This window comes from Etheostoma cragini, chromosome 19, assembly GCF_013103735.1.
Source record: "Etheostoma cragini isolate CJK2018 chromosome 19, CSU_Ecrag_1.0, whole genome shotgun sequence".
Taxonomy (NCBI): Eukaryota; Metazoa; Chordata; class Actinopteri; order Perciformes; family Percidae; genus Etheostoma; species Etheostoma cragini.
Window position 1 is genome coordinate 10,771,624 of NC_048425.1, and position 26,171 is coordinate 10,797,794.

At 39.0% G+C, this 26,171-nt stretch overlaps 3 protein-coding genes and 1 pseudogene across 3 annotated transcripts; 1 reads left to right on the plus strand and 3 right to left on the minus strand.

Moving 5' to 3' along the window:
- Nucleotides 1–3,942: 3,942 nt before the first annotated feature.
- Nucleotides 3,943–5,352, minus strand: LOC117934819 (odorant receptor 131-2-like). Its single transcript, XM_034856840.1, has one exon. It carries the CDS (start codon nucleotides 5,186–5,188, stop codon nucleotides 4,175–4,177), a length of 1,014 nt encoding a protein of 337 aa, XP_034712731.1. The 5' UTR covers nucleotides 5,189–5,352; the 3' UTR covers nucleotides 3,943–4,174.
- A 7,991-nt stretch (nucleotides 5,353–13,343) lies between these two features.
- Nucleotides 13,344–16,332, plus strand: LOC117934801 (prostaglandin D2 receptor 2-like). Its single transcript, XM_034856810.1, has 2 exons — nucleotides 13,344–13,473; nucleotides 14,647–16,332. Exon 2 carries the CDS (start codon nucleotides 14,678–14,680, stop codon nucleotides 15,836–15,838), a length of 1,161 nt encoding a protein of 386 aa, XP_034712701.1. The 5' UTR covers nucleotides 13,344–13,473; nucleotides 14,647–14,677; the 3' UTR covers nucleotides 15,839–16,332.
- A 1,047-nt stretch (nucleotides 16,333–17,379) lies between these two features.
- Nucleotides 17,380–19,960, minus strand: si:dkey-165a24.9 (G-protein coupled receptor 4). Its single transcript, XM_034856842.1, has 2 exons — nucleotides 19,100–19,960; nucleotides 17,380–18,156 (listed from the first exon to the last, which is right to left on the minus strand). Exons 1-2 carry the CDS (start codon nucleotides 19,678–19,680, stop codon nucleotides 17,733–17,735), a joined length of 1,005 nt encoding a protein of 334 aa, XP_034712733.1. The 5' UTR covers nucleotides 19,681–19,960; the 3' UTR covers nucleotides 17,380–17,732.
- A 5,505-nt stretch (nucleotides 19,961–25,465) lies between these two features.
- LOC117935236 overlaps nucleotides 25,466–26,171 on the minus strand; it is a 2,149-nt pseudogene continuing 1,443 nt past the window's right edge.

Sequence of the window (26,171 nt, forward strand, 5' to 3'; positions counted from 1 at the left end):
TAGGCAGGCTGAGGGAACTCATATTAACGTTAAAAAACCTCATAAAGTGACATTTTCATGCCACGGGACCTTTAAGTCCTTTGAACCTTTAGGGATATCTTCACAGACTAACAATAACCTCAGTGTATACAACATAGTCAACCTTCATTATGAAGATGTCTGATTCTTGATTCACCACTGACTTCCCTCTGGTGGGAAAGCTATTACTTCTGGCACAAATGTCCACTTGGAATTAAGGAGGAACTGGCTAGATTTTAACTCAAGAACTCATAAACTAATTGTGTTAACAATTAACACGTATGTTAAAAGCATAAATGATGGTGTGAAGACATGTATCTAAGAGGTCAAAGGTAAATTTCACTGTGACATCATTCGTTCTGCGCCGTAACTCAGGAACAGAAAGAGATTGGTGAAAATATTTTAAAGTCGGGCCAATACTGAATTGATGACACTGATCTTGGATGCCCACCTTAAAACTGTGGTGGCTGTGTAGATCTACCGTCGGGTGGAGTTGAAGATGTGTGAAGCATCCATGTTTTAGAATCAGTAACTTCTTTGCAGCATCATCCATGTTTGAGTTGGGACAGTTTCCCGTTCTGCCAAACCGGCTGATTTGTCATTATGAGTATGAACATCATCATGGAGTTCAGTAAATCCCACTAGAATGTTTTTAAGTTAACATCATTTCCCTCCATAGTCAATACTTAAAGATATAGTGCATAGTTTATGTTGCCCACATGAGGAATTCTAAGTAATGACAACACTACTGTTGTTGCATCCACATGACGCTAACCCTCTGCAATCGAGCACGCGCCCCCACCCCTCCTCCACTCAGATGCTATAGCCAAAGGGGACACAGATGATTAAAAAAACATGATATTCTGAACATAACCATGCTAAGAAATACGGAGAGTTGTGTGGAGCTGGTAGTCTTAATTAGCTTTGTAGCAACTCATTTGGCAATGGCTTGAATTTTACGTAAATGTTTTCGTTCCTACCCTCACCTATGGTCATGAGGGTTGGGTCATGAACAAGATCCAGGTTACAAGCGGCCGAAATGGGTTTCCCCAGGAGGGTTGGCTGGCGTGTCCCTTAGAGATAGGATGAGAAGCTCAGTCATCCGTGAGGAGCTCGGATTAGAGCTGCTGTTCCTTCGCGTCGAAAAGATCTAGTTGAGGTGGTTTGGGCATCTGGTAAGGATGCCTCCTTTAGCAGTCTGAGTTAACCGAATGAAGTGTGTATTTCTCTCCACACCATGTTTTCTTGCAGAGCTGAATTACCTAAACCACAGATCTTCAACGTTTTTTAGGCTAAAGACCCCTGCGCTGAAAGAGAGACGGATCAGGGACCCCCTACAGCGTATTATAAAATGTAGTTGTATATCAAACTGGGCCTAAAATAATGTGTAGGGCCTTAAAGCCACAACATACAGCTTTGTATGGTGCATACAATACTAAGCTATTCAAATTATTGTTGACATATTCATATAGTACATATACATTATGTTTTAATGTTAAACATACAGTACAGTACATGTGGCACAGTAAATCCTTAAGCTTCAAACTGCATTTTTGGATGGCTACCTTAGTGACTAGCTTACCTGTAGGTCAGTGAATCCATGTTAGGTAATTTTGTTTGAAGAGATAGGCTAAATTGTCATTGCTAATAATTTGTTGGATAATATATAGTATATTATCAGACATTTCAATTACAAAAGAACTTTCTGAAAAATCATCATTCAATAATTTGGCGTCCCCCCCTGCAGTAACTCTGAGAACCCCCAGGGGTCCCCGACACCCAGATGAAGATGTAGACTACCTCATATTAGCTTTAAATAGCATTTTTGACAATAATAGATAATAATAATAATAATAATACTAGACAATAATAGATTGTCCCCTATCTTTAACATTTGAATAATATTCTAAAGGGTGCTTTGGACGTAGCTTTTTTACACTTAAAAATTAACATACATTTTACATAATCATCAGACATTGGGCCAATGAGCATGCTTTTTATAACACAAATATCTTTCATCTTCAGGCTCTCCTACAGTAAAAATAACTTGTGTGGGGATATTTAGTGAACTAGAGCTCCAAACCACAAAGATCACCGCTGTGTGTCTGTGTTCATGGTGGCAACGATTGAGGAGATTGTAGAGATTGTAACGATTGTAGAGATTGTCACAGTGGGTAGCACACAGCCATATTGTCAGCCTTATTCTACAAACAGCCAGCATGTACAGTGTAGTAACCGACTCAGGGCCGTCTGTACAGTGTCTGCAAAAAAGGAGTTTAAAGAGAAGAATGTAACGGGTGGTCTTAGGAAACACTGTTTTACTCCTCAAGGTATATAACATGGTCCCATTAATGAAGAGAAACACACAGCATGGCATTGTAGTCAGAGTGGGGAAACATGATGTTGGTCGGAGATTGAATTGCATTTGACATCCCCCAGAAGCGATAAAGAAACATAAAATAGCCTCTTGATGTAATCGGACAGCAAAATCAAATGGGCTCTTGTTCAGTTTGTATTCCTTAAACAGTGATGATGTATGGAGCAGAGTATGCCACCGAGTTCACATGCAAAACCTCCCCCCCCCCACCCCCACTAACCATTGACACTTAGGTACCATTCATATTACTGTAATGATTAATTAAGGATTTATCTTCAGCCCAGTTCACACCAAAGATTCACAACGAGACGAGTTGAAACTTGCAACTACTTGCAAATCACCAGTCTGCAGCGCTTTGAAACCTGCCAGTTCACACCAATGTGACGATGTGTGTGTATCATCTCCATAGCAACGACTCTTAGTACTTCCGTTTTAACTTTCGACTTTCAGGCTTTTTGTGTGGCTGGATCAATCTTTTGCTGCGTCTGTATACAAATGTGGAGCTGCCTAGCCTGTCACAATCTTTGAATGACTTTTAAACTTTGTCAAACTGTGTCACTATTTTTAGCAGCATTGCGTCATTTGTTCTCATGACTCATTTATAACTGCTTTGACACAAAGAGCACTGAGTAAGCCTTGCAGATCTAAATTTTTTGCATTAATTTGCCACTCCCAAATGCCATTATTCATACATTTATTGTGTAAATCCTTACATGCAAAATAGAGCAACCAACTATCACAATAACCTGTCACAGATACTGTATATTAAATACATAATAGGTATGTGGTATTGTTGTAAACTTTGTCAGATGGTAACCCAATGCTGACAAGTAACAATATCACAGCAGATTGGTAGGGGGGCGGGCTGCGTCAAGCCAAAAGATTTTCCCTCATTGTACTGCAAAGCAGGATATCAGGTGTGATGTCCATAAAATGTTGTGGCAAGACAAAGACCCATGAGGTGGATTTTCTTGTTCCTTGCAAACCTTTACAGTATTTCCATAAAATTTAGCCGTTGCATATCTTTTCTCTGTACAAGCATTCTTTATGTATTTGCAGTTGGCGGGTGTGTCCATCCAATGAGCATGTATAGTGTGTGCCATGGCTCAATACTATTCAGCTGCCTAAGTATACAATGCTAGTAACTGGACAATATAACCTATTGAGTAACCATCACACTTTCTAAGTACACTGTCATTTGACAAGATTTCTTTGCATTTTGACTGTCTTGGTCTAAGCAATGATAAAGGAACTTTTTGTTTTGATGGCAAAGATTTATTCATTGATGGGTTTATTTACATTTGAAACAGGAGTTAATTCTTTTGATGGAGTAATCACCTTTTGCAAGACACATGTCATGATTCTGTGATTGTATTTTAAAGATATTAGAGGACCACACCTCGTTGCAAATGATAAAAAGTGCTCTTGTTGTTTCTAAACTTGATCACATTTTCTCCCATACAAAACATTTTGTTTAATTTTCTCACATATTTTTTGGTTTTTAAAGCTCATACAGTATATCTTTAAAGATTCAAGGCTCACCATTATAGGCATGCGCATCCTGTGGCTCTGAAACTCTACGTCCTTGTCTGTAAGTCCCAAAAGAACAAACTAAAACAGAGACCGAAAAAGACTGTGCTACAATCACTTCTATCCAGTATAAGTATGTATCTCCTGTATACTCATATATAGCATGCAACAAATCCCACCTTTACTTAAAGTGCCACGCTACACAGTTTAAAAGTAAAAAAAATAAACACATTTTGTTAATATAGTGATCTATGAAGTGATATGCTTGCTGCTTTTTACCTTGGCTGGGACAACTGAGAGGGAAAGTGAGCATCTCCACTGACAGCAAATATTGGAAATGAGGATGGGTCTAATAGTCTTGTCTCTAATTCCATAGATGAGAGAACTCAGACATGATGGAAAGATGATAATACACACATAAAGGACAATTTGGACTCGCACAAATATTTTCTTGTCTAGGACCTTTGAGAGCGCAAGATGCAATGGGTTGTGTATGGTCGAGGATAGACTGAGGCCCAGCTGCACCATGTGCAGCAGCAGCGTGTTACGACCCTTTCGAGCAGAAGCTTTGTCCGTAGAGGCCAATCTAGCTGCTATCAACACACCAATATATGAGCAAAAGATTACCACACCAGCTGAAACAAACAGAAAATAAACATACACTCTATCATAAAGATCAGACACTGAGCTAAATCGCATGGTTTCCTTAACACAGTTATCTTTCATCATCAGGCTCTCCAGGTCTTCAAATTTAAAATTCAACATCAAAATAACTTGGGTGAGGATATTTAATGAACTAAAGCCCCAAACCACAACGATCGCCACTGCTGTGTTTCTGACGGTAACGATTGAAGAGTGTCTCAGAGGGTAGCACACAGCCACATATCTCTCCAGAGACATCACCACCAGCGTGAGAGGGGGGATTACATTTGTTAAGGAAGCAAACATGATAAGAATACCGCATACAGGATATGTCAGCCTTATTCTAAAAGCATTCAGTATAAAAAGAAACTGACCGAGTGACATCTGTACAGTGTCCGCAAAAAGGAGGTTAAACAGTAGAATGTAACGAGACGTCTCACGAAACACTATTTTACTCCTTAAGGTGAATAACATGGTCCCATTAATGAAGAGAAACACACAGCATGGTATTGAAATCATAGTGGAAAACAACACTAATTCCATGTACCCCATATGCAGCATTCCAACAGTACTGTTGGAGCCAACAGTGTTGTTGGACTGAGACTGATTTGCAGATGACATCTTAGAGAAACATTAAATGAATCCAAAATATTAACCCATTGACATCACAAAGCACAATTACTTAAAAGAACCATTTTTCCTTCCATCCATTGGAAAGGTAGGGATGTCAGGTTAGTTCACAAGCAAAAGTCGTACACAGTCACCTGCTGCAGACAGATAGAGAGTTAGAGGCTGTGTCTGTTTAAAGTCAGACAGCGCAGGTCTGAACAATCTGTTTATGGAGCTTCGTCCTCACACCCACTTCAGTTAGTGTAACTCCCCTTCTGTCATATTCCACCCCCCTGGCTCTTGTCATCAATTGTTCCCTAATGGCCATGACATCAGCATCTGTCCAAAAAGTTTACTTCATTATTTGCACAAATACACATATACTAATAATATAAAAAATACAGTAGAAATGTAAGAGTGATTTGATTTATTAGCCAAAGCTAGTTGTCTTGGAGTCCACCCGAAACGTGGATCCCTACATTGCAGTGCGTAATACAATCACCCAACAAAACAACATTCAATGAATCACTGAAAAAATGACGCAAGAATAGAGACATAAAATTCGACTCAACACAACACAGGACTTAGTTTAAATAATTCACAGAATGTAGAAATAAGAACATGACATGAATCAATGATAGTTTGACACAAAAACATCCATTAAAAGACATTGGCGGCATTCATGAAATATTAGCAAATGATTTGTATCTGTAATCTGTGTCTTATATGTTCCTCTAATTTGTAAATCCTTTATCATCATTTGTCAATCAACTTAGCATTTTTGAATGGAGATTTTTAAATCTCTTCCTCTTTGTGTTCTTCTTTTGCGACTGTTGGAAAAAAAATTGTGACTCTCAACCGATTTGTATCAAAGTCCGAGTTCCAAACTAGAGGCTCAGACGCAGCTAATCATTTACAGATACAAGTTATTCAGCTTTTATTTGTGCAATGTTTAATGAGTTACAAGTTAGAGGCACAGACACAGATACACATATACAAATACAAATCGCATTGCATTTTTAATTGCATTGTGTTGTACAATTTAAAAATTGGAGGAACACATACAAAAGATTTACAGGTCACTCATGCATTTATTTGTGCCTCATGTTTTATGAGTTGTGAATACCTATATGACTGGTTTAGAACACACATACTGTACATTAAAACACAATAAGAATTTAGGAGTCTTATCACACCTGCATGTCCAAACAAAAGTTCACATTTTGGCTGATTATGACGATTTGATGCATTTAGCAGAAGGATACATCTATGACTGCGTTGGGTGTTACCACAGGATATACAATATACGCATATCAAAATATGGTTACTTAAAATATTTACAAGAAGTATAAAACCTGTGTCCATTAATTTAGGGAAATACTAAATTGTGAGGAAAATGCCTTTAATCATATTTGAGCTGATGGAAAAAGATTTGATAAATCATTTCTAACAATGACTGATGAATTTGAGTCTATGACATCTCTGACTGAATACAGACATGAAATCCAGCATTTTCCGGTCTTGTTTACTTTCACTGGTTGGTAAAGCGTGGCAAACGTCTAACCCGCAAAGCCCTCTAATAGGTAGAGGTATTAGTGTGACAGATTTTGAGGTCAGATGGTTATTTGCTGTATCCTTGCGTCAAAATATATAGTTAGCTTGTCTATACGCTTCTTACATTAGATTTATTAATGTAAAATGTGTTATTCTAATATGTTTTAACATCTGAGGCCCAAAAGAAAACTGAAAACAGCAGTGAATACATGCCAGTAAAAGTTAGACTTCTGCTAACCTTTTTAAGTTGAGTTGTTGTTGTTGGATATATTGTTTTCAGTTTGGTGAGATACTCTAAGGTATCACAAAGAGAGAAATCCCCACAGCTGACCCAATCCCCTGATAAGTCATTAAGACACATTAAATATTCAAATCCTTACCCATCATTATGTCTTCATTAAATATTGATATAATGAATGCCTCCTGTGGCTGTTTATCACCAATGCCTGATGGAGAGGGTATGAGTACCTTGTGTAGAGAAAAAGTATAGCTAGCAGAAATCCAAAGTAAGTGGAGTATATTTCATCTTCAGTGACTATGTTTACCTGCACATAATATTCTGTTTGTTGCCCTTATCTCAAAAAAAGATATATATACATATGTCTATATACAGTATGTAAAATAACCCAACTGAGCTGTTTACATGGCTAATGAAAAGGACTCTTCCACTAATACTTCTGTTTAAATGCAGCAGTGCAAACTTTTTTGTTGTCATTGTAGTCGAGTGCAGATGTAAGTTGCACATGCTCGGATTTAAACGGTTTACTGGCAACACGATGTAAGTTAAGTTTACGGCATATTTTCAATCCCAACCGGTCGTCGGACACCGCCTACCAAGAGTCCGGGTCTGTCCCAGGTTGGTTCCTAAAAAGGGAGTTTTTCCTCGCCGCTGTCGCACTAAATGCTTGCTCTGCAGGGAACTACTAGAACTGTTGGGTCCTTGTAAATGATGTGGTCTAGTGTGGTCTAGACCTACTCTATCTATGAAGTGTCTCAAGATAACTCTTATCTTTGAAGCACTTCAACCTATCTATGAAGTGTCTCAAGATAACTCTTGAGACACATTGGAAATGGGTTTTTCATAAGCAAAAGAGGGATTGAACTAAAATGAGAGCCTGTAATCCGATTTTAACCTTTGTTCTGAATCAAACCTGCCCTTTGGGATCCATTTGATCCAAAAATAACAGGATTATCCTGATCCCATCAGAAGGGTGGATTCACTGTGATTTCTTGAACCAAATAAAGTCTAGATAGAGTTTAAATTTTTTAAGTGAATGATCACAAAATCAGTGTTTACTGATGATTTTGACATGTCTTCATATTTGAAGCATGTATGAAGCATGTCACAACTAATGAGATACGGTAAACAAAACAAATCCCAAACCTACAGTATCAGCTGATAAATAAATGTCCCTGTTGCTCACGGCTCTATAACTCCACAGTATATTAACGGCAATGACAACAACAAATATACTCAGTCATTGAGTAGCCTAGTTAAAAGTAATTTCTGACAATTGCATCTCTAATTGCATGTCCAGTGTGTCCTTCATTAGGGAAGAACATCGGCGTCTGTTCTGGTTCTACATCATGCTCAGATCCATTAAACTTGCCATCAGGAGGGACCTGATGGTGGCGATGTTATGCAAAACAATACAGGCAAGGATTATGTTGCATGCCACCTTGGGTTGGAGTAGTAAAGACAAGGAGACCGTCTCTTCAGGACTCCATTGAAGCACTCAATAGCACATCTTGTTTTGCAAAGTGAGGAGTTGAAGCGTGCCTGCTCAGATGTGTTTGCAACTGGAAAAGGGGGTCATCCGCCATGGGAGGAGTGGATACACGCTGTCTCCCAATACCATGCAGTTTGGCCAATGGGATTGAAGCTCTCTGTATAGTATACTCTCTCCTAGAACACGTGTGTTATGAACAGATCCTGGCTATTTCACCACAAAGTCGGTTATCACAAAGTTGCCGTTGCCCACAAGTTGGATGCTGATGCTGTGCGTCCCCTTTTGCCCACTTGTTGTTCCTTGTTAAGCCTGTAGGTTACAGTGTTGGTTTCATCAAAGGCTCCAGGAAACAGGATTTGGTCATTCCGAAATGTGGAATTTGGAACACATTGATCCAATCCAATGCTCCTTCAAAAAAGTGGCATAAAAGTAAGATGGATCCGGTGATCCTGGATAGCAAAAGATAGGATTTCCAAATATGGATCAATTTGATCAAGATGAATCAATTAGATTTTTGAATAACTGGGCTCTGGTCAACATATACTAGATCAAAGAATACTCTCTACTTTAATGGACAAATACTTTGAGTAATATCAATATATAAAAAAAAAGCCTTTTGTTTTAGGGATCCATAGCTCATTTGATGTCTGCTAATAAGGTTTTTAAAAGTCACTGTTTATGTTTTTGGTCATCTTTCCTTAAATGTCAGGTGACTTTTGCTAAATGTTGCATGTCAATATTGTTTAGGCAATGTTGTTTTTCAGCTGCAGGAAAAAGTAATGAGTCACAGATGGAAAACATTCCCATCTGACAGAGTCTCCTGACAACTCAATTAAATATCCAAACCCTTACTCGCTAATGTTTTTAGTCATTGTTGACACGATTTGAGATTCCTGTGGGAGTTAATCAGGAATCGGGAAGGAGACAAAGTATGGCAAAGTTAAATAAAAGTTAAGTCCAAAGTAGACTATATTGAAGAGAGTTCATTTCTGCTTTCTTTGAGTTCGACTTTAAACTCCCGTTGCATCAAGAAGTATTAATCGAAACCTCTGAGAAATGTTACAGGTTAAAAACGGCAAGTATTAAAGAACATTTGGATCATGCAACAAGGCAGGCCCGCTTAGTTCCTTAATGATTGTGAAGATTTACAAAGATTATGTTTACGGCATTTCTTCTCTTGGGACGTTTTGGCTATACACTTCTAAGAGCTAATACTTTTAAATATTTATCCAGCTAATTTAAATAGCTCATGTTACTGTATAGTGTGAACAGTTATCTTCATTTAACATTGTAAATGACATTTTCTTTTGTGGGTGGCAAATGTTCTAAACCATTTTGCAGAGCCACGGACGCTGCGTCCACATCTTAACGCCACCCAAAATAGATGTGGTTGGTACAAAGAAATGCAAAAAACCCAGACCGTTTATTCTCCTATCCAGGAATGCATGTGTGGTTTTATTGGTTAAAAACTGTGTATATCCTGACATGAGTTATTTTACTGTTAGATTTTCAATTTGAGGACCTGAAAACTCAAATCATAACACTGCTGCATCGGCTGCATCTGGGACTCAGTCTCTCATCGCTCTTTTGATAATTGTCACAAGGAAAGTACCTGTGCGTGCACAGAATGTTTTATATATGTATTTTTATTTTCCATAGATGTCTGAGTTCTCTCTTTTATGACGTAAGAGATGAGACCATCAGACCTTCCCTAATGGACTGGACTTCATGAAATAGATCAAGCTTTGTGTTTGCTTGTAAATGTAATCTAACAACAGAAAAAGCTGCACATCCCTTGATATGACAAAAAAAATCAACAGCTCAAATAGAAGTTTCCAAAAACTCGTAAGGACCACTTCGAACCCTCAATTTTCAGTCTGGCCTTTTAGAAAACAGCATTACGGAAACAACCTTGCAAACAAATTACATTACAATCGGTATGGACTGGAAAACTTACCATTAACATTCTTTTCTAATAAGAGCTGATTCTGGGACTAGTTTTATTAGGTGGAACTGCTTAAAATTGGTTTTCATCTGATATGTCTGACTTGGCTCCATTCAGCTTGAATCTGCTACCCCTGGACCATATTGTTTGTCACTTTAACGCTGCGTCCAACCCATAGACCGTTAATATTAACAGTCTATTGTCCAACCATTGTTGTGCTGTATAAACCTTTCAACATCTTTATATTATCTGATCCATAACTGGACAAAACTTCACAGTACTATTTGCATTTCATGTCCACCTCACACATGTACTGCATTTACAGAATGAAAAGGTATTTTAAGTATAAGTTTAAGTTTTTAAGTATAGTTTAGTATATTCTTTTGCTCATTATTCAATAAATATTGTATTTATTTACTCTTATTTTGTCAAACACTAAAACAGTATAATTGATATCTATCTGTCTATCTCTCTGAATGTCTGTCTGAACATTATTATTATAGTATATTATAATTATATATTTTAAATACATGAAGTGTCATGTATTTAAAAGTATTGTATGGTAAAAGGTGTATTTTGTATTTCGTCAACATTTTGTCAACAGAAAAAGAGACGAAAAAAGGTGTAGTACTATTTGGCAGTTTTCATGGCTTCACACAAAAACGAAGTGTGGCCCAGCAGGTGTCAGTATGAACCTTGAACACAACACAAAACTGAGGGGTTGTACTTGCTCTGTGATGTCGTGTCACTGACATATCGTTAAAGTGTGCAAAAGGGCACACATGAACCCTTATCTCTTAGAAACAGTGATGTTTGGTATGTAAAAGAGAGATTGGCACATGCCTTCTTTACCATGTGACAGCTCTCATGTTTGGTAACTTCTGCTTCTGTGTGGTCTTCAGCATTCTGATGCCCATGTGTAGGAAACACACTTCATGCTTTTAACACAGCAGTGAGGCACCTTCATAACTAAATCTTGCACTTACTTAAATACAATACGATGTAAAGATGGGTATTGTCTAAAATAAAAAATGTAAAGGTTATTCTCCCTGGGTAGTATGTGGTGATGGCACATCAGCGTTAAAGGCCTAGTTTAGATATATCAAGAGCAGGATTAGAATTATTATTTATTTAGAGCAATATAATTTGTGAAGAAGATACCACACGCACAACAAGGAACGAGTGTCTCTGACTTTAGTTTAATCTGCAGTCAATTCCAGTAGTGGGGTTCATAGTACCAGATATCAATCCAGTTCAGAACTGGTATGAGAATATTATAAACCTGAACTAACTGGGATCTGGTATCACGGCTGCTCACTTTAACTCGACTAGACATACCTGTGTTGAGTGTGATTGATAGGTGTCTTGAGTGGGTAATTTAATGCCACTGTGGTAGATAGTCAAGTCAAATCTTTCACTTATAAGATACATGAATATGTGATTTTTTTCCCCATCTTTATCCTAGCTTTTGATAGTTGATGCAGAGTTCTGGCAGGGTCTGAAGCAATTAATAAACTTGATTGAAACAACTTTTTTTTACCTTCATGCTGTTCTTTTCCTGTTATTTTAGCATATCCAGGTCATTGTGTTCTGTTCATACGGGTATCCTTTGATGTTTATACTGCAGACATCAAAGTGATTTTCGTAATAGGTCATCAGACACTTTTCGGTTGCCAAAAAGCAAGTTGTGCAAAATAAAGACTGCAATTGGAAATTTCATGTATTTTGGTGTAGATCAACAGATTAGACAGGCAGTGTTAGGGAAGGTACTGTGAAAGCTTTGCAAGCTACCAATGACTTCACACTGGAATAAGTTGAATAATAGATAAACTATAGGGAGAAATCATATTTGGTTAACTGAAGCTACTTTAAGAAGTAATCAAAACTATGAAATTGACAGTGTGATATATGTTACACCAAATTCTAACAAAATAAAACAATGAAGTCACATGCTAGCAAAACATGCCACTCAATTGAGTTTATCGCAAACACGTACTCCCTTCACTTCACAGGTCATACATAATGTACAAAAACAAACAAAAACCCACTATTCATGGAGAAGTGCAAGTCAGAATGTCAGCTTTGGTTTGGCCTCTCAAAGGCTCACAAAAATCTTGTTGTGGATCTAAAATAAAGACATGTTCAGCATAGCCTATTTCTCACATAAAACTGTTTCAGAAACACATTTTTGTGAACTATTATCATAAAATAAGACAGTCCACAATAAGCCACCATGTTGGTATGTTTTATAATCCGCAGCAGACCGCTCCGCGTGAAGCTCTCGTCCCATCCGGTGCCGCCGTCGCGGTTTTAGGAGGGTGTAGCCTGTTTTACTTTGGTTGTCAGTGGTCAGTGAGGGGAAATTGATGAAGCCTCCCAAGGCTGGGAAGCGGGGCGATCCCTGCAGTAAAGTCAGCAACAGTACACCTGAGACCTAAGCCTGTCCTCAACAAGTGGCTTCCGGACGATTGCTTTGCTCACAGGGATCAGTATAAAAGTAAAAAGGTTTTGGATTTAAAGGCCTTGGACACCCACACAGATGTTTTCAGGTATTCTGGCTGATTAGACCTCTTCCCAGGACTCTGTGGGTGTGAATGAACTGATTGATTGTCATCTTCCTTAGCCTCCAGTTAGCTCTCTTGCACCTGTTTAGGCAGGACACCTGACATCTTTATCATTCTTATTGGTAGGTGACAAAATAAGTCCCCATCTATTCTCCGGCCCACTTTTAACCTGGGCAGAGATCTAAACATTAGCATAAGCATTGCCTTTATGTCCCAAAAATGTTTGTTGCTATTTTTTAGTTAATTATTGAAAGTAAAAAGTTATATAATTACTTGAATGACTAGGCAAATATAGCTGAATTTCCAGAAAGCTAATGCTCTTAAAAGTTGTGTTAAAATTGGGTTGTTCTTACACTTAGCTGTCAGTTTAGGTTCCTTTTGAGGTTTGTGACTTCCTATTACTGAAATTATACGCCCATGAGGCTAGTGCCGGGTACTATGTCATACACAAACACACAATAAGATGACACCGAGATCTCATCAGCCTTGAAAAAAGAGTGACAGGTAAGTCATTTTTTTGTCAGGAGTACTGTATGTCTGAGTGTTTAGCAAGGAATTAGCACACCAAGAAAGGAAGAGGCAAATGTTTTTTACAAGTTCCAGTTTTAGAGTGATTATCTCGCAATAAGCCAGATAACACCACTAGTGTCAATTTTACACCCATCACAAATCAAATGAACATGCATGGGATATATATGAAATATCTATGTGTACAACAGTTTCTTTTAAGAAAAGGTTGTGCTTAAGGCATAACGCCAGGCTTCAAATTGATATTTAATTTCTAATATTCTGATATGCTTCTTTCTTTGCTTTTTTGCAGCTTTGCGAAGTAACCACAAATGTCCGGTCTAACAGTCTTGACTAATATTTTCTTCAGTCAGTAATACAAAAGTGATAGGTCTTGAGCATTACACATTTTATTTTAAATGTGAACACCTCAGGTTTTCATCCTAATCTTTGTGTTTTATTCTTTTTTTTGTGCATTTATTGTTAGAGCTGTGTGATTTCTAATCCAAGCATCTGCATTGACCAGGATAAGCCACATGTTTCCTGCTCATTCGATTTAAAAAAGTGTGCAATTCATAGAATATGTTAGACTTTGAGTTTATCACTATAGATGTATGTTTTATATACAATGGCATGTTGTGTTACACGATTAGATCACACAGGAAGTGTGAAAGATAAGACTGCAAAGTATTACTGTTCAGGCGTACCAGAAAGGCTGTAAACAGAGTTGCAAATGAATACAGACAAAAAGCAGTTTGTTGAAGTAAATTGGAGCTTTATTATAGATCTAATTTATTTAAAGATTCATGGTACATTAAGCACCAGAAAAATGACTTGGTTGCTATGGTTTTGTAACCACAAATTGACATATTGTTCATGTCATGAACATTATCTCAATAGTATGGTAGAGGATTAGGGCCACACGTGGTTCTGAGTCAGAATTTTGAGTTCTGACTTTAAACTAAGGAATCAAAAACATTTTTTTACATGTGGCCCTAATCCTCTCATGTAGGATCGCCATGTAGAAATAAGAGCTATCACTTCCTGTATATCCTCTGAGCCCTGACACCATGTGTACTGCATACATTATAACAAACATTTTAGAAAAGATTCTGCCACTCAGTGACAGTAAATTGCCTGTTCGTTAACATGTTCTGATTTTTGTTGTAGATCTCAGCAGTGTGAAGCAAAAGAGAGTTAAATGACATCATCGCAGTACAACTCCAACATGGTGGACTGTCCCGTCAGCCAGATAAACACAAATATCAGCATGTTTCACGCATCGAACCAAACAACCAAAATGAGTTCTTTGAGCGTGTTTGCCATTTCCCTCCATGGCTTGGTCTCTACCATTGGCATCATAGAAAACCTCCTCATCCTCGGAATAGTGGGCTTCCATGTTCGTCGCTCTGTCATTAGTGTCTGGATCCTGAACCTCGCAGCCTCAGACCTGCTAGCCACTGCCTCCCTGCCCTTCTTCACCCTCTACATGGCCCGCGGCAACACCTGGACCCTGGGCGCAACCTTCTGCCGCCTCCATTCCTCCGTCTTCTTTCTCAACATGTTTGTCAGTGGCTTCTTGCTGGCGGCCATTTCTATGGACCGCTGCCTGGTTGTGCTGAAACCCGTCTGGGCACAGAACTACAGGAATGTCCAACTTGTGGGGAAGATATGTGGGGTGATTTGGGCCTTGGCTTTCCTCTTGACAATCCCCTTCTTCATATTCCGTGACACCATTATCCTACGTAGCGGCCAGATCTTGTGTTACTACAATTATGCTCGACTCCTCCCTGCCAAACCATTTGAGCTGAGGTCTTTGTGTAAGGAACGCATGGAGGCCTTGGCCTTCATGAGGCTCTTTCTAGCTTTCCTGATCCCTCTACTGCTCATCATCCTTAGTTATGGTGCCGTGAACGCCAGCTTGGCGCGCAGAGGCTGCCGGCGCCCTTTCCGTTTCGTTCGGCTCGTAGTGGCCGTGGTGGTGAGCTTCATACTCTGCTGGGCTCCGTACCACTTGTTCATCACCATGGAGGTGATCGCCCCCAGTGGACATCCTGCACACAAATTTGCGAGCTCGGCTCTCCCAATCTCAGCGACCATCAGCTTCCTTAACAGTGTCCTTAACCCCGTTCTGTATGTGTTCAGCTGCCCTGACCTATGCAGGAAGATTAGGCATTCCCTGGGCGCTGTAATGGAGAGCGTTTTGGCTGAGGATCTGGCAGAGTTCGCTCGACGCCGCAGCACCGCTCGCTCCTCAATCAGCGCATCCGAGATGGTGATGAAGCAGAGGAATTCTGTGACAAACTTAACAGGTAAAGATCAGGAGCAGACTTACACTCTTACTGACTCTGTTCAGAACTGATTGAATGCGTAACGTGATTTTTTTAAATAGTGCCCAAGCTGTTATTTACTTCTTTGGACAGCCTTTATTTGTAATTTTGTAGTTTTTTCTCTATATTGGATCTCATTTTAGTGAGAAGCCCCCGGGTTTTCTGAAATGCTCCCGTTTGAATTTGCTGTTGATGATATGTCTTTGCATAAATTGAGGATACTTGTTATCGCCAAGCATCACTCTCATCTGTACAACAGAGTAAAAGCTATTTTCAAGGAGGCTTTATGATGAATCAGTTGGAGTAGTTGGAGGAGCTGGTGGGATAACATTTCACTGGCATTCTACTACATACAATTTCAAGTGACAAATAATGTTGACTGAATGCTTGATGGATTCAGTAATTTCAGACTCGCCAATTTGCGCCTGCAAAATACTGTTTTCACTGACCTCCTGTTGCTTCCTAATTCTCTTTGCTTCAATTTTATTTTTTTTCAATCAATGTTAAACTAATTTTCCTGCACAAATGTTGAAATGAAATTAAAACACATGCAGCAACTTAAATGCGATCGGCAAAACTATGGAAAGTGAAAAAAGGTGAGCCGGTAGGCAATAAAGCAGTTTATTCACAATTTATTTCAATATGCTGGAAATGAACCAAAAAAAACTAATTTATAAAGAATAAATATGTTTCGGTATCTGTCATTTGTTTGTACTGGAAACGGCCCCTGCTGTTATAACCAGCTTTTATGTTTAATTTATGGTACTTCAAATGTCTCAACCATTCTTCAAATTGCTTATCTGACTCACTGTAACATACATTGTTTAAAGATTTACTCAGTATTACTTAGTGTGTACTCTTAACCTTCCCTGAATGTAGACTACTGAAACAAGCATACAGCATTCTGGATGATTATATATATATATATATATATATATATATATATATATATATATATATATATATATATATATATATATATATATATATATATATATATATATATATATATATATATATATATATATATATATATATATATACATATATATATATATACACATATTTGTTTACTTGGATTTACTTGATGAGTGTTCATAGTTTGTTGAATGACCCATACATTTTTGCTTCTTTTGTTGTTCATGGCTTTGTAAAAAGAATTGTGACTGTAAGTCACAGATACATGAGGTGTCTCTTATCAGTATCTGCACGAGCTGAAAAGCTACATTGTGGTGAAACAGAATGCTCTTCTTCTTCTTTTTTTCTAAGAATTTGCCCATTGTGCTTATCATAGTGAAATATCTTTATCCACTATTGCATTCCATTCGTGTAATATCCAAAGGTTCTAATACTGTGACATTTCTTAACATTAATAAACTAAAACAAAGAAAAGCCTTCTGGTGTTGTTGTGTGAAACTTTCTTGCAATCTCATAACCACAGTCCCGCTTGCGTTTCCGTAGCAGGCTAATGCACACCCATTCTAATCTTTAAAAAGACAGCAAACAAGCGATTAAGATGTTTTTTTTTACTCGTTTTAAACATTGCAGTAAATCTTTTTCTGTAAAATGTTGATTCAATTCTATACACTCTTTGAAAAACAGACTTAGTAAATAGGTGAAACAGAGGATGTAAATGTCTTCTTTGAAGGTTTCAATATGGTTATCACAAAAGTGTTGGTTTCTGATATATTTCTACTAAATTAAGTGTCAAATGTAAACAGCACTTTGAGTCTTTGCACTTTGAGATCTGTGTATTTTCGTCCCACTGAAACTGTATTCAGGTCAACAAGTGCAATTGTTTCAGCTCAGGAGGTTAAAACACAAATGACAGATTCACTGAGCGTTGAAACCGGAGCGTGCATTTTTACTGGGTGGCATAATTGCTTTGACTAAATCCAAGGATTCTGCTCTGTGGTCAAATCCAAGTTATTGTGCTAGAAGACTATTATGTCCAGTTTCACTCTCCCGCTTGTTGTCTGGGTGAGCTCTGAAACTGAGGGCAATCTTTTTGCTGGTATTTTTCCCCCTTCCCAAACATGGCAGGGATCTTTGCAGCTCTAGCCGGGCATCAGGGCATAGGAAGATGTAAAAGAGAGGATCCAGCAGAGTGTTGAGGCTGGTCAGGCCGTAGCACAGGCGATAGATGAGGAAAATGGAACGCTCAAATCCACAGGGCTCATCAGTCAGCAGCAAGGACACAAAGCGGTATCCGCCCACGAGGTGATAGGGTCCGAACACAACGATGAAGTTGACGGTGATCACGACTAGTATGCCTACGATTTTGTGCCGCTCGTGGTCGGAGAGGGAAGGAGATCGTCGGAGTGTCACTCCAATGTGGGCTGAGGTGTAGCTAAGGGAGGAAGCAGAGTTGCAGATGAGAAGTCAGCCTGTCATCAGAAATTGCAAAATGGCTTAAAATCGCTGGAGGACAGTATACCAGTTCCTTTTTTAAACTGTACCACTCACAACAGGCTGTTGTCAATCACCACTTGTACATAAACTGTAGCTACAAAAACTATTGCACTGTAATTTGTATGTATTTCACATATGTATTGCTGTGTGCACCATATTGACTGCCGCTGTATGACAGCACACAGATCCTTGTAGTGAGGAGGGTTCTTCATATCCAGAGGAAGTTATATGGAAAACATAAGACTTTAACTGAGGAAATAGATTTTTGTGTCCTGGACTACTTTTGTGGACAGGCGTTTTGGTGCCTAAAGTTAACTGTTGTGCCCGCATGATAGGCAACTTTTGTCGGCTAAACTCAACTGTATCAGGCCCCGTCCCCGTCACCCACGGTGAATGGTACCCGGCTCATAGTCACCTTTTGCTCGCTAAGCGTAACTGTAACGACCGCTTATCGTAAACTTCAAGTGACAGGTTGGAGGTTACCATAATTTACTAAGATATCATACAAATAATTGCACACACATTTTCCTACAGTATTATATGAACCCGTTCATGAGAACATGCGAAACATGTTGCTCAGTAGCTCAAGGGTTTCGCTGATGTTTTGTACATTTACTCCCAGTGTAGAGTTTTTAATCTTGTTTTAGTGTAATGCCATTGTTCCCACACAACTTTAGGTTTCGGTAAATAATCTCCAAATTTTCATTGCGCTTTAACAAATTTGACCACTTTCTTATTTAGACATGGAAATAGTTCTTTGGCATTCACCCCCAAAACATCAGACTCATTTGACCAAAGAACCCTATCCATAGTCAGGTTTGGAAAGACAACGTGACATAACATGTTTTAGTATGCACACTGGGACCTAGGGGTTAACTCACCCGAGTATGGAACATGGCAGGAGGAAGCCCAGGGCCACGGTGGTGATCTTGAAGTGGGCATATCTGGGGCTGACTGGGTACTGCTCCAGACACAGGAGTCTCTCCGAGTCAAACACAGACGGTAGCAGCCCACTCAGACAGAACAGGAAGGTGAGGGTCCAAACGGCCACGCCGGACACTGCTGCCACCCTGACAGTCCGCACACCGCGACTGCTCAGCGGGTACACGATGGCCAGGCAGCGGTCCAGCGCTATCAGGCACAGGAACATGACGCTGGCGTAGACGTTTACGTAAAACACGTAGCCCACCAGCTCGCAGGTTAGCTGTCCATAGGGCCAGCGGTGGCCACCTTGGAGGTAAAGTATCCACAGTGGCAGGGTGAGCAGCTGGAGGAGGTCTGACAGCAGCAGGTTAAGGATGTAGACCAGCTGGCAGCCTCCTCCACCGGAGCGACCCAGGTGGTACAGTCCCCAGAGAGACAGCAGGTTGCTGGGGAGACCCACAGAGAAGATCAGGCCATAGATACAGGTCAGGCCAAAAGTGTCCGTGTCCAACGGGAGGTTGCAGCTGTCATTGGACATGTCTCTGCTGTTCAAGCACCAGACATGGGGAAACTAGAGCTACTTGCAGGATAGATTGGTACTATTTCCACACTGTAAACATTGCATGTTACTTTAGTAACAGTATTTAAGTATCATTAGGAAAATGTACTTAAAGTATTAAAAGTCAAAGCACTCAATGCAGAAAGATCCTCACATCTTAGAAACTGCACATCATCAAATAAGTTCTTTGATTGATCGTTGAATCATTTCAGCTGGACTTGTATAGTAGGTTGTTACATAGTTGGGTAGTTTAATTCATAATAAAGCATTGTATTTGATGGTCTACGTTTGTTTTGTGTGCAAAAATCTTAATTGGTAAAGTAACTAAAGCTGATTAATAGGGTGGAGTAAAAAATAAAATATTTCTCTCTGAAATTTAGTAGCAGTAGTAAGTAACACAAAAAGACTCTAGTACAGTACAAGTACCTCAAATCTGTACTTAATACAGTACTTGAATAAATGTACTTTCAAATGTAATTCCACCACTGCCATTCAGTCACTCGAAGCAAAAGTGTCAGTTGTTATCAGTTTGATGTATCCACTTTTTCCATTGTATATTGTTCATATATGCATGTATGATCTGTCAGTCAACCAGTCTCCAAAAGCATCCAGGATCCATCAAGGACAGACACAAATGCCTGCAAAGCAGATAGAAGAGCATTCTCAGATGGTTTAGTATCATTAGGTGCATGAGCGGTTAAACCACATATTTCAAACCAAGACTTTTCACTCACCTCTCTGCAGCTGTAAGCCAGCTTTGTTCCACAGAAGCGTGCTGCCCTCTCTGCAGCTGGGTGACCTGTACTCAAGAAATGTTAGGAACACGGTGTCTGGACCCAGCCTTGTCTATTCTGTGATTGTTTCCTCCACAGGAAACCTACTTCTTCAGTTTTACAGGCAACATCCTGAGGCCGGAGCACGCCTTTCTGGCCCAGAACAAAAACATATACTCTCTCTTTCTCTTTGTCTCCCTGTCTGTCTAACTCCAGTAAGGAGCTCACAGGATGGTTGAGGTGGCCAGGAGCTGTGAAGGAAAGGAAGTGATGTAAGGTGTCCACCAGGGCCCTTTGGATTGGTGGCTATGTACCATTGGACATATTAATCACGCTGTCTTTAAATGACTTTTAAACACATTTGATTCATTTTACTATGTGAGTAAATGTATGTAATAAAAATGTAAGTTGTCATGGTTATCTTGTAACATGTGTGTTTGTGCTGGGGTACTCAAAAAGGCTTGTTTTGTGTGGCACAGAACTGTGTGTGTGTGTGTGTGTGTGTGTGTGTGTGTGTGTGTGTGTGTGTGTGTGTGTGAGAGAGAGAGAGAGAGAGAGATTTACAAGAGAGTTGATTGGCAGATAAGATTGCAAACCACAGAATGAAAAAGCACACAAACAGCCCTGCAATCAAATGCAGTGCAACAATGTGAATGTAGAGCCGACATATGCTAAGACAATGCTGAAAACATTGGCCCTCTCATGAAAGCGACTTATTTCATAAATCTAGGTACTAGACATCGAACGAGTGTAATTTACCCAGGGTGAACTTTGCTCACGCACCACTGTGAGACAAAAAAGCGTACACAATTGAAATTGTTTTAGGGAAGAATGGGTAGGTGGAGACATTGGGCGGATAGGCAGTATTTTTACTACATGGTTTAGCAGGGAGGAGTGTATAATCACTCACTTTGCCTTTCCCTTCCTTTAAAATGTCACCAAGCTTTGAGTTATTAAAGAATCCAAGATTGTAACTGATATACTGACTCTTCCCCTGAATCATTACTGACACTACTACTACTACTACTACTACTACTACCACCTTATATACAGTAAGGTCTCCATGCCCCTATATAGACCACATTAACCATGACATATATCAGCTCAGCATAGAAAGTTAGTAAACGGGGAAGTGTCCCTAAAGACGGTCCCAGCATTATCAATAGCCTATTTACTGCAACAGACGTCGTGGAATACGGGAGTTGTACTCACTTCACGCACATAGAGAGATGTGCTCGAAGTTCTGCAAAATGAGATCGCACAGGAAGCTGCAGTGAGAAAACTAGCTTTCAACCTAATTTCAACATCCTTTTGCCACTTAAAAGGGCAGTATACTGGTGACAGGTCAAGTACATGAACAAGGACTCCAAGTACATAATGCTCTTTCTTCTAATATCCACTTGCTCAGTCCTTCTGGAAGCTGTTTGAGAAAAAGGCATGGCAAATACTGAAGCCCCTGCTTCTTTCTTTCTTGTCTTTCGTTTTAACACATGCCTTAGCCTCTTTCCATTGGCTCCCTGTTTTAGAATCTAACTAAGAATAGGATTTATTGACAAGTACATTTTCACATGCAAGGATTTTGCCTTGGTGTTTCATGCACACGATGAACCCAATAAAATGCAATGAGAAATAAAACAGTAAAGCACATTACAGAAACAGACAAGAAAGAAAATAGAAATATTACAACAAAAAAGATGTGAGACACTAACAACTACGCACAAAACTGTTTTAAAATAAGAGAAGAAGGCTGTAGGATTTTGTGAAGATGCACAAAAGTGATGAGGGAACGTGCAAAGGCCTTTAATACTATGTGCAATGTCTTTGAATTGATTATAAAATTGATTACTTTTAAGGCTGTTTATGAGCTGGCTCCACATTTGATATCAGACATTTTAACCCCTTATGAACCTTAGCGTATTTTGAGGTCTTCTGTCTTTTTTTTTTACATATCTTTATAAAAATGTACTTTTAAATAAGAGCATACCCCGATTTCATCTGTGCGGCCTGTTTATTTTCTAGTTGTTTTTTTTCTTTTACATTTATTTGTATTTTGCCCTTAGTGTATTTTAGGCGTATTTTATCATATTTGTGTATTAAATGTTTTCTGTTTTGAAAGATGCTACAACCTTAACCCTAGACCCTAACCCAAAGTGTATTATTATTACTGTTGCAGAAGATCAGAGCATCATCACCCTGACACTACCTGATAAAAATATGTGCCCATAGTATGGTGATATGGTGACAGTCTGGTGACCAAAGTAGCTTTTCAACCACTGTCCTCTAGTTTTTGGCAGCTACAAAAAAATTGCATAAACCACTATCTTATATTTGTTGGCAATGTGAACTGAGATCATCTCATGATTTGTGTGTTTACAATTCCAATCTGTTTAAAGGTGCAGTACAGCATTCTGACATTTCCCATCACTCATGCTTTTTACATTTATCAAATGAAGACAGAATGGCTGTGTGTCCTTGTCACGTACATATATTGATGATCTTGGTATCGTAGCACATACTGTAAGACAAAATACAAGTATATTGTGTCCAATAATGTGCAAATATGATTATGTAATAATATATATATTATGAAATATTAAGCCTCATGACTTAATTACATTTGTCGAAAAATAAAATTTAAGTGGGAGCCCTGCAGAATAGAGGAGCTAGTACAAGTCAACAAGAAAAGATGTTTCCCCAGGGTTTGTCTTTTTCTTGAGGATTTAGATTTTGTCTCCACTTTCCACGTCAACTCTTAGTAGGTTTATCTTTGTGCAAAGTGCTTGTGTCAAACAGGAAATGGGTGAAACTAATAATAACCTCACCAAGATCAGGCTATATGGTGGAGGCTGTCACCCTTTGTGTCTCTGAGATCTTTGATAAAACATTCTGAATGGTATGATAATATACATTTGTTGCTACTGTAAGTTTAACAAAACTTCAATTTAAGTTTGATGATGTTTGGGATGTTTTTGAACATGTTATACCACCTATCACCTCTCAATTCTCAGGTCAGATTAATCTGATAACACAGATGAAGTTGTTTTTTGTAATCAAAATAGAATTTTAAATTATGGAATCTATTTTAGAAAAGCTTGAAAATGCAGTCTCTGTTTAACATTTTAAGATAATTATTTTTTTATTTTTATTTAACCTTTATTTATCCAGGTAAACTGTTTGAGAACCACTTCTCATTTACAAACATGACCTGGCCAAGAGGCTACAGAAATAAAAAGGAACATACTGTACAACTTTACATAGTCAAACACATGACACATAGAACAAGCAACCAAATTAAAAAGAGATAAACATACTGTACAACTTTACATAGTCAAACGCATAACACATAAAACAAGCAACTGAATTAAAAAAGACAATCAACGAAGAAAGAAAAAGAATAAGTGCTTAAATATGTGTGTATAAATATGGTTCATAATTGTCAGCAGGAACAAGAGTCAACAATGTAATTTTGGAGGTTTTGCTTAAAGGTGGAGATTGGGATCAGAGATGTAAGTTTCAAGGTATTTTTTAGTATATTCCTGTACTGCTGCAAAGCGGAAGGCATTACGTCCAAAGGTAGTAGAGGTAGGAGGGGTACTAAATTTAATCAAATTACTCGATCTTGTGTGATAAGTATTATGAACGGCATGAAGACGAGATAACAAACAGGGAGGTGTCTTGCCCAGGATCGTCTTGTATATAAAGAGAAACCAATGATGTAGCCACCGGGTATACTATATAAGAAAAGCTCCAGATTTTCCCCCAAAGCTGACATTTTGGCTTATCTTTAGTATTTCTCTGTCTCCGTTTGTAGTCCGAGTAGTATTGACCAATCATGTTTGGTTCGAGTAAGCTTTGGTTGCATGCAGGTAAACAGTCCGTGTGGAGAGCATAAAAAGGTGGAGCACGTTGTTCAAAATACAATCTTGGAAACCATTTGCTATCTTCTGACAATGACTAAGCTTTTTATTAGCTTTTTTAACATGTATCAGCATTCATATACAGAGAAACAATCCGGTCAGAGACGTCGTCTCTCAACTCCAACTCTATTCTTGCATCTCAAGTTGCTAATCTGAAACCATGTAAACAACGGCCGGTGTGCAGATGGGAGGTTTTGGCTCAGATGGTAGCCCCCTAAATATTGGTTGTTGACCCCAGAGGCTAAATTGTCATCAGATTGATGAGTTCTAAGATTAATTCAAAAGTTTAGAATTTGATGCAGAAATTAGGGGTGGGAAGCCAAACAATATAATACTTTTGGTTGAGGGTTAGAAGTTAAATTGTCATGTAATTTACATAACAAAACATCCATCCATCCATCCATCCATCTTTGACCGCTTATCAGGTATCCCTGACATGTATTTAAAAAATAAAAGATCAGTAATTGGTGTCCGTGTATCAGTGTACAGTATTGCCATGGAAAATATTAAGATACTATGCTGTGTCAACACGCCCCTCTGGCAAACACTGGGCGGTGTTGTGCAGTTACACTTTGACAAAAGAGGAACCAGATAAAAATCGTATTATTGGCAGACAGCAAGGGTTAGTTTGAAATGTGCACCGCAATTACAAGCTGTTCACTTATTTGTAACTTGGAATTGTAACTCAAGTATCCTTATTTGTTCACACTCCCTTTGGCCAATGCTGTTTCCTGTCTGGACCTTTCTGTTAGTTAGTTACTAACTAACTAACTAACCTTCAGCTATATATATATATATGTATAAAACCTGTCTTGGTCAAACACATCCCGAAATCCTTACAGTTCTGATACTTACATTAAAAATAAGGCTAAGATTCAGTAGAGTAAATGATACATCGAAAAGATTTATGATCAACAATAAAAAAAATACTACATGATGACATGTGCAGTGCAGTTGAGGACATCTGTAATAAGGATTACCTATAATATACATGCTCTAACATGACAATGTTTTTAATTGGGCAGTATAATTTCCCTTACAGCAGCCATTAAGTGTAAGTAGTGTTTGAATAAGTTACTCAGCCTTCCTTTTTTCCTGAGACCTTTGGCAGCAGAGAACCTGACAGGCTAAGACTGAAGCCCAGACAAAGGCTCCAAAGAGGGCCATAATTAAAACAGCCACACCCAGGCAGGAATAGGAGTACCATGGCAGACTAAAACCTGCTGACTGAAAATGGGCTGCTCCTTTGTTCCGGATGACGTATTCAATCCAAAAGATGGCGGTGTCCATAGGAGACATTGGCTGATCGTGGTGTAACTTTGAGAGACGCTGTATGTTGTTACGGTACGAGGGAGTCTCCAGGATGTCCTTTAGAGCCTCCAGGAAGTCTTCTTTAGTGAGTGATCCAGCCTCCATTACCCAGCTGCCCCACGTACCTTTAGCCGAAGTAGGTTGTCAAACTGGTCAAAGAGGAGTGGCAGGCCCCGAACGGGAACGCCATGGTAAATGGCCTCATATATGCCGTTGGTGCCTCCGTGGGCTACAAAGGCACGAGTCTTGGGGTGTCCCAGGAGGTCATTCTGAGGAAGCCATTTAACCGGAAGAGTGTTGTTCCCCAAGGATGAAGGCTTTTCACCCACAAACCTCCACACCACCTTTTGAGGTAGCTGAGCAAAAGCAGCAGCAATAGCCTCTGTAGTCGCACGAGGCAGTGCTGACACCAGCGACCCCAAAGACATGACCACAACCCCATGCTCCCCAGAGCTCTGCATGAAGGCTT

Bases quoted from the DNA above. Each gene is read 5' to 3' on its own strand.
- si:dkey-165a24.9 (XM_034856842.1), bottom strand. From the start codon at position 19,680: ATGTCCAATGACAGCTGCAACCTCCCGTTGGACACGGACACTTTTGGC. The intron at 18,157-19,099 runs GTGAGTTAACCC...TTCCTCCCTTAG, and splicing joins CTGCCATGTTCCATACTCGG to CTACACCTCAGCCCACATTG.
- LOC117934819 (XM_034856840.1), bottom strand. From the start codon at position 5,188: ATGTCATCTGCAAATCAGTCTCAGTCCAACAACACTGTTGGCTCCAAC.
- LOC117934801 (XM_034856810.1), top strand. From the start codon at position 14,678: ATGACATCATCGCAGTACAACTCCAACATGGTGGACTGTCCCGTCAGC.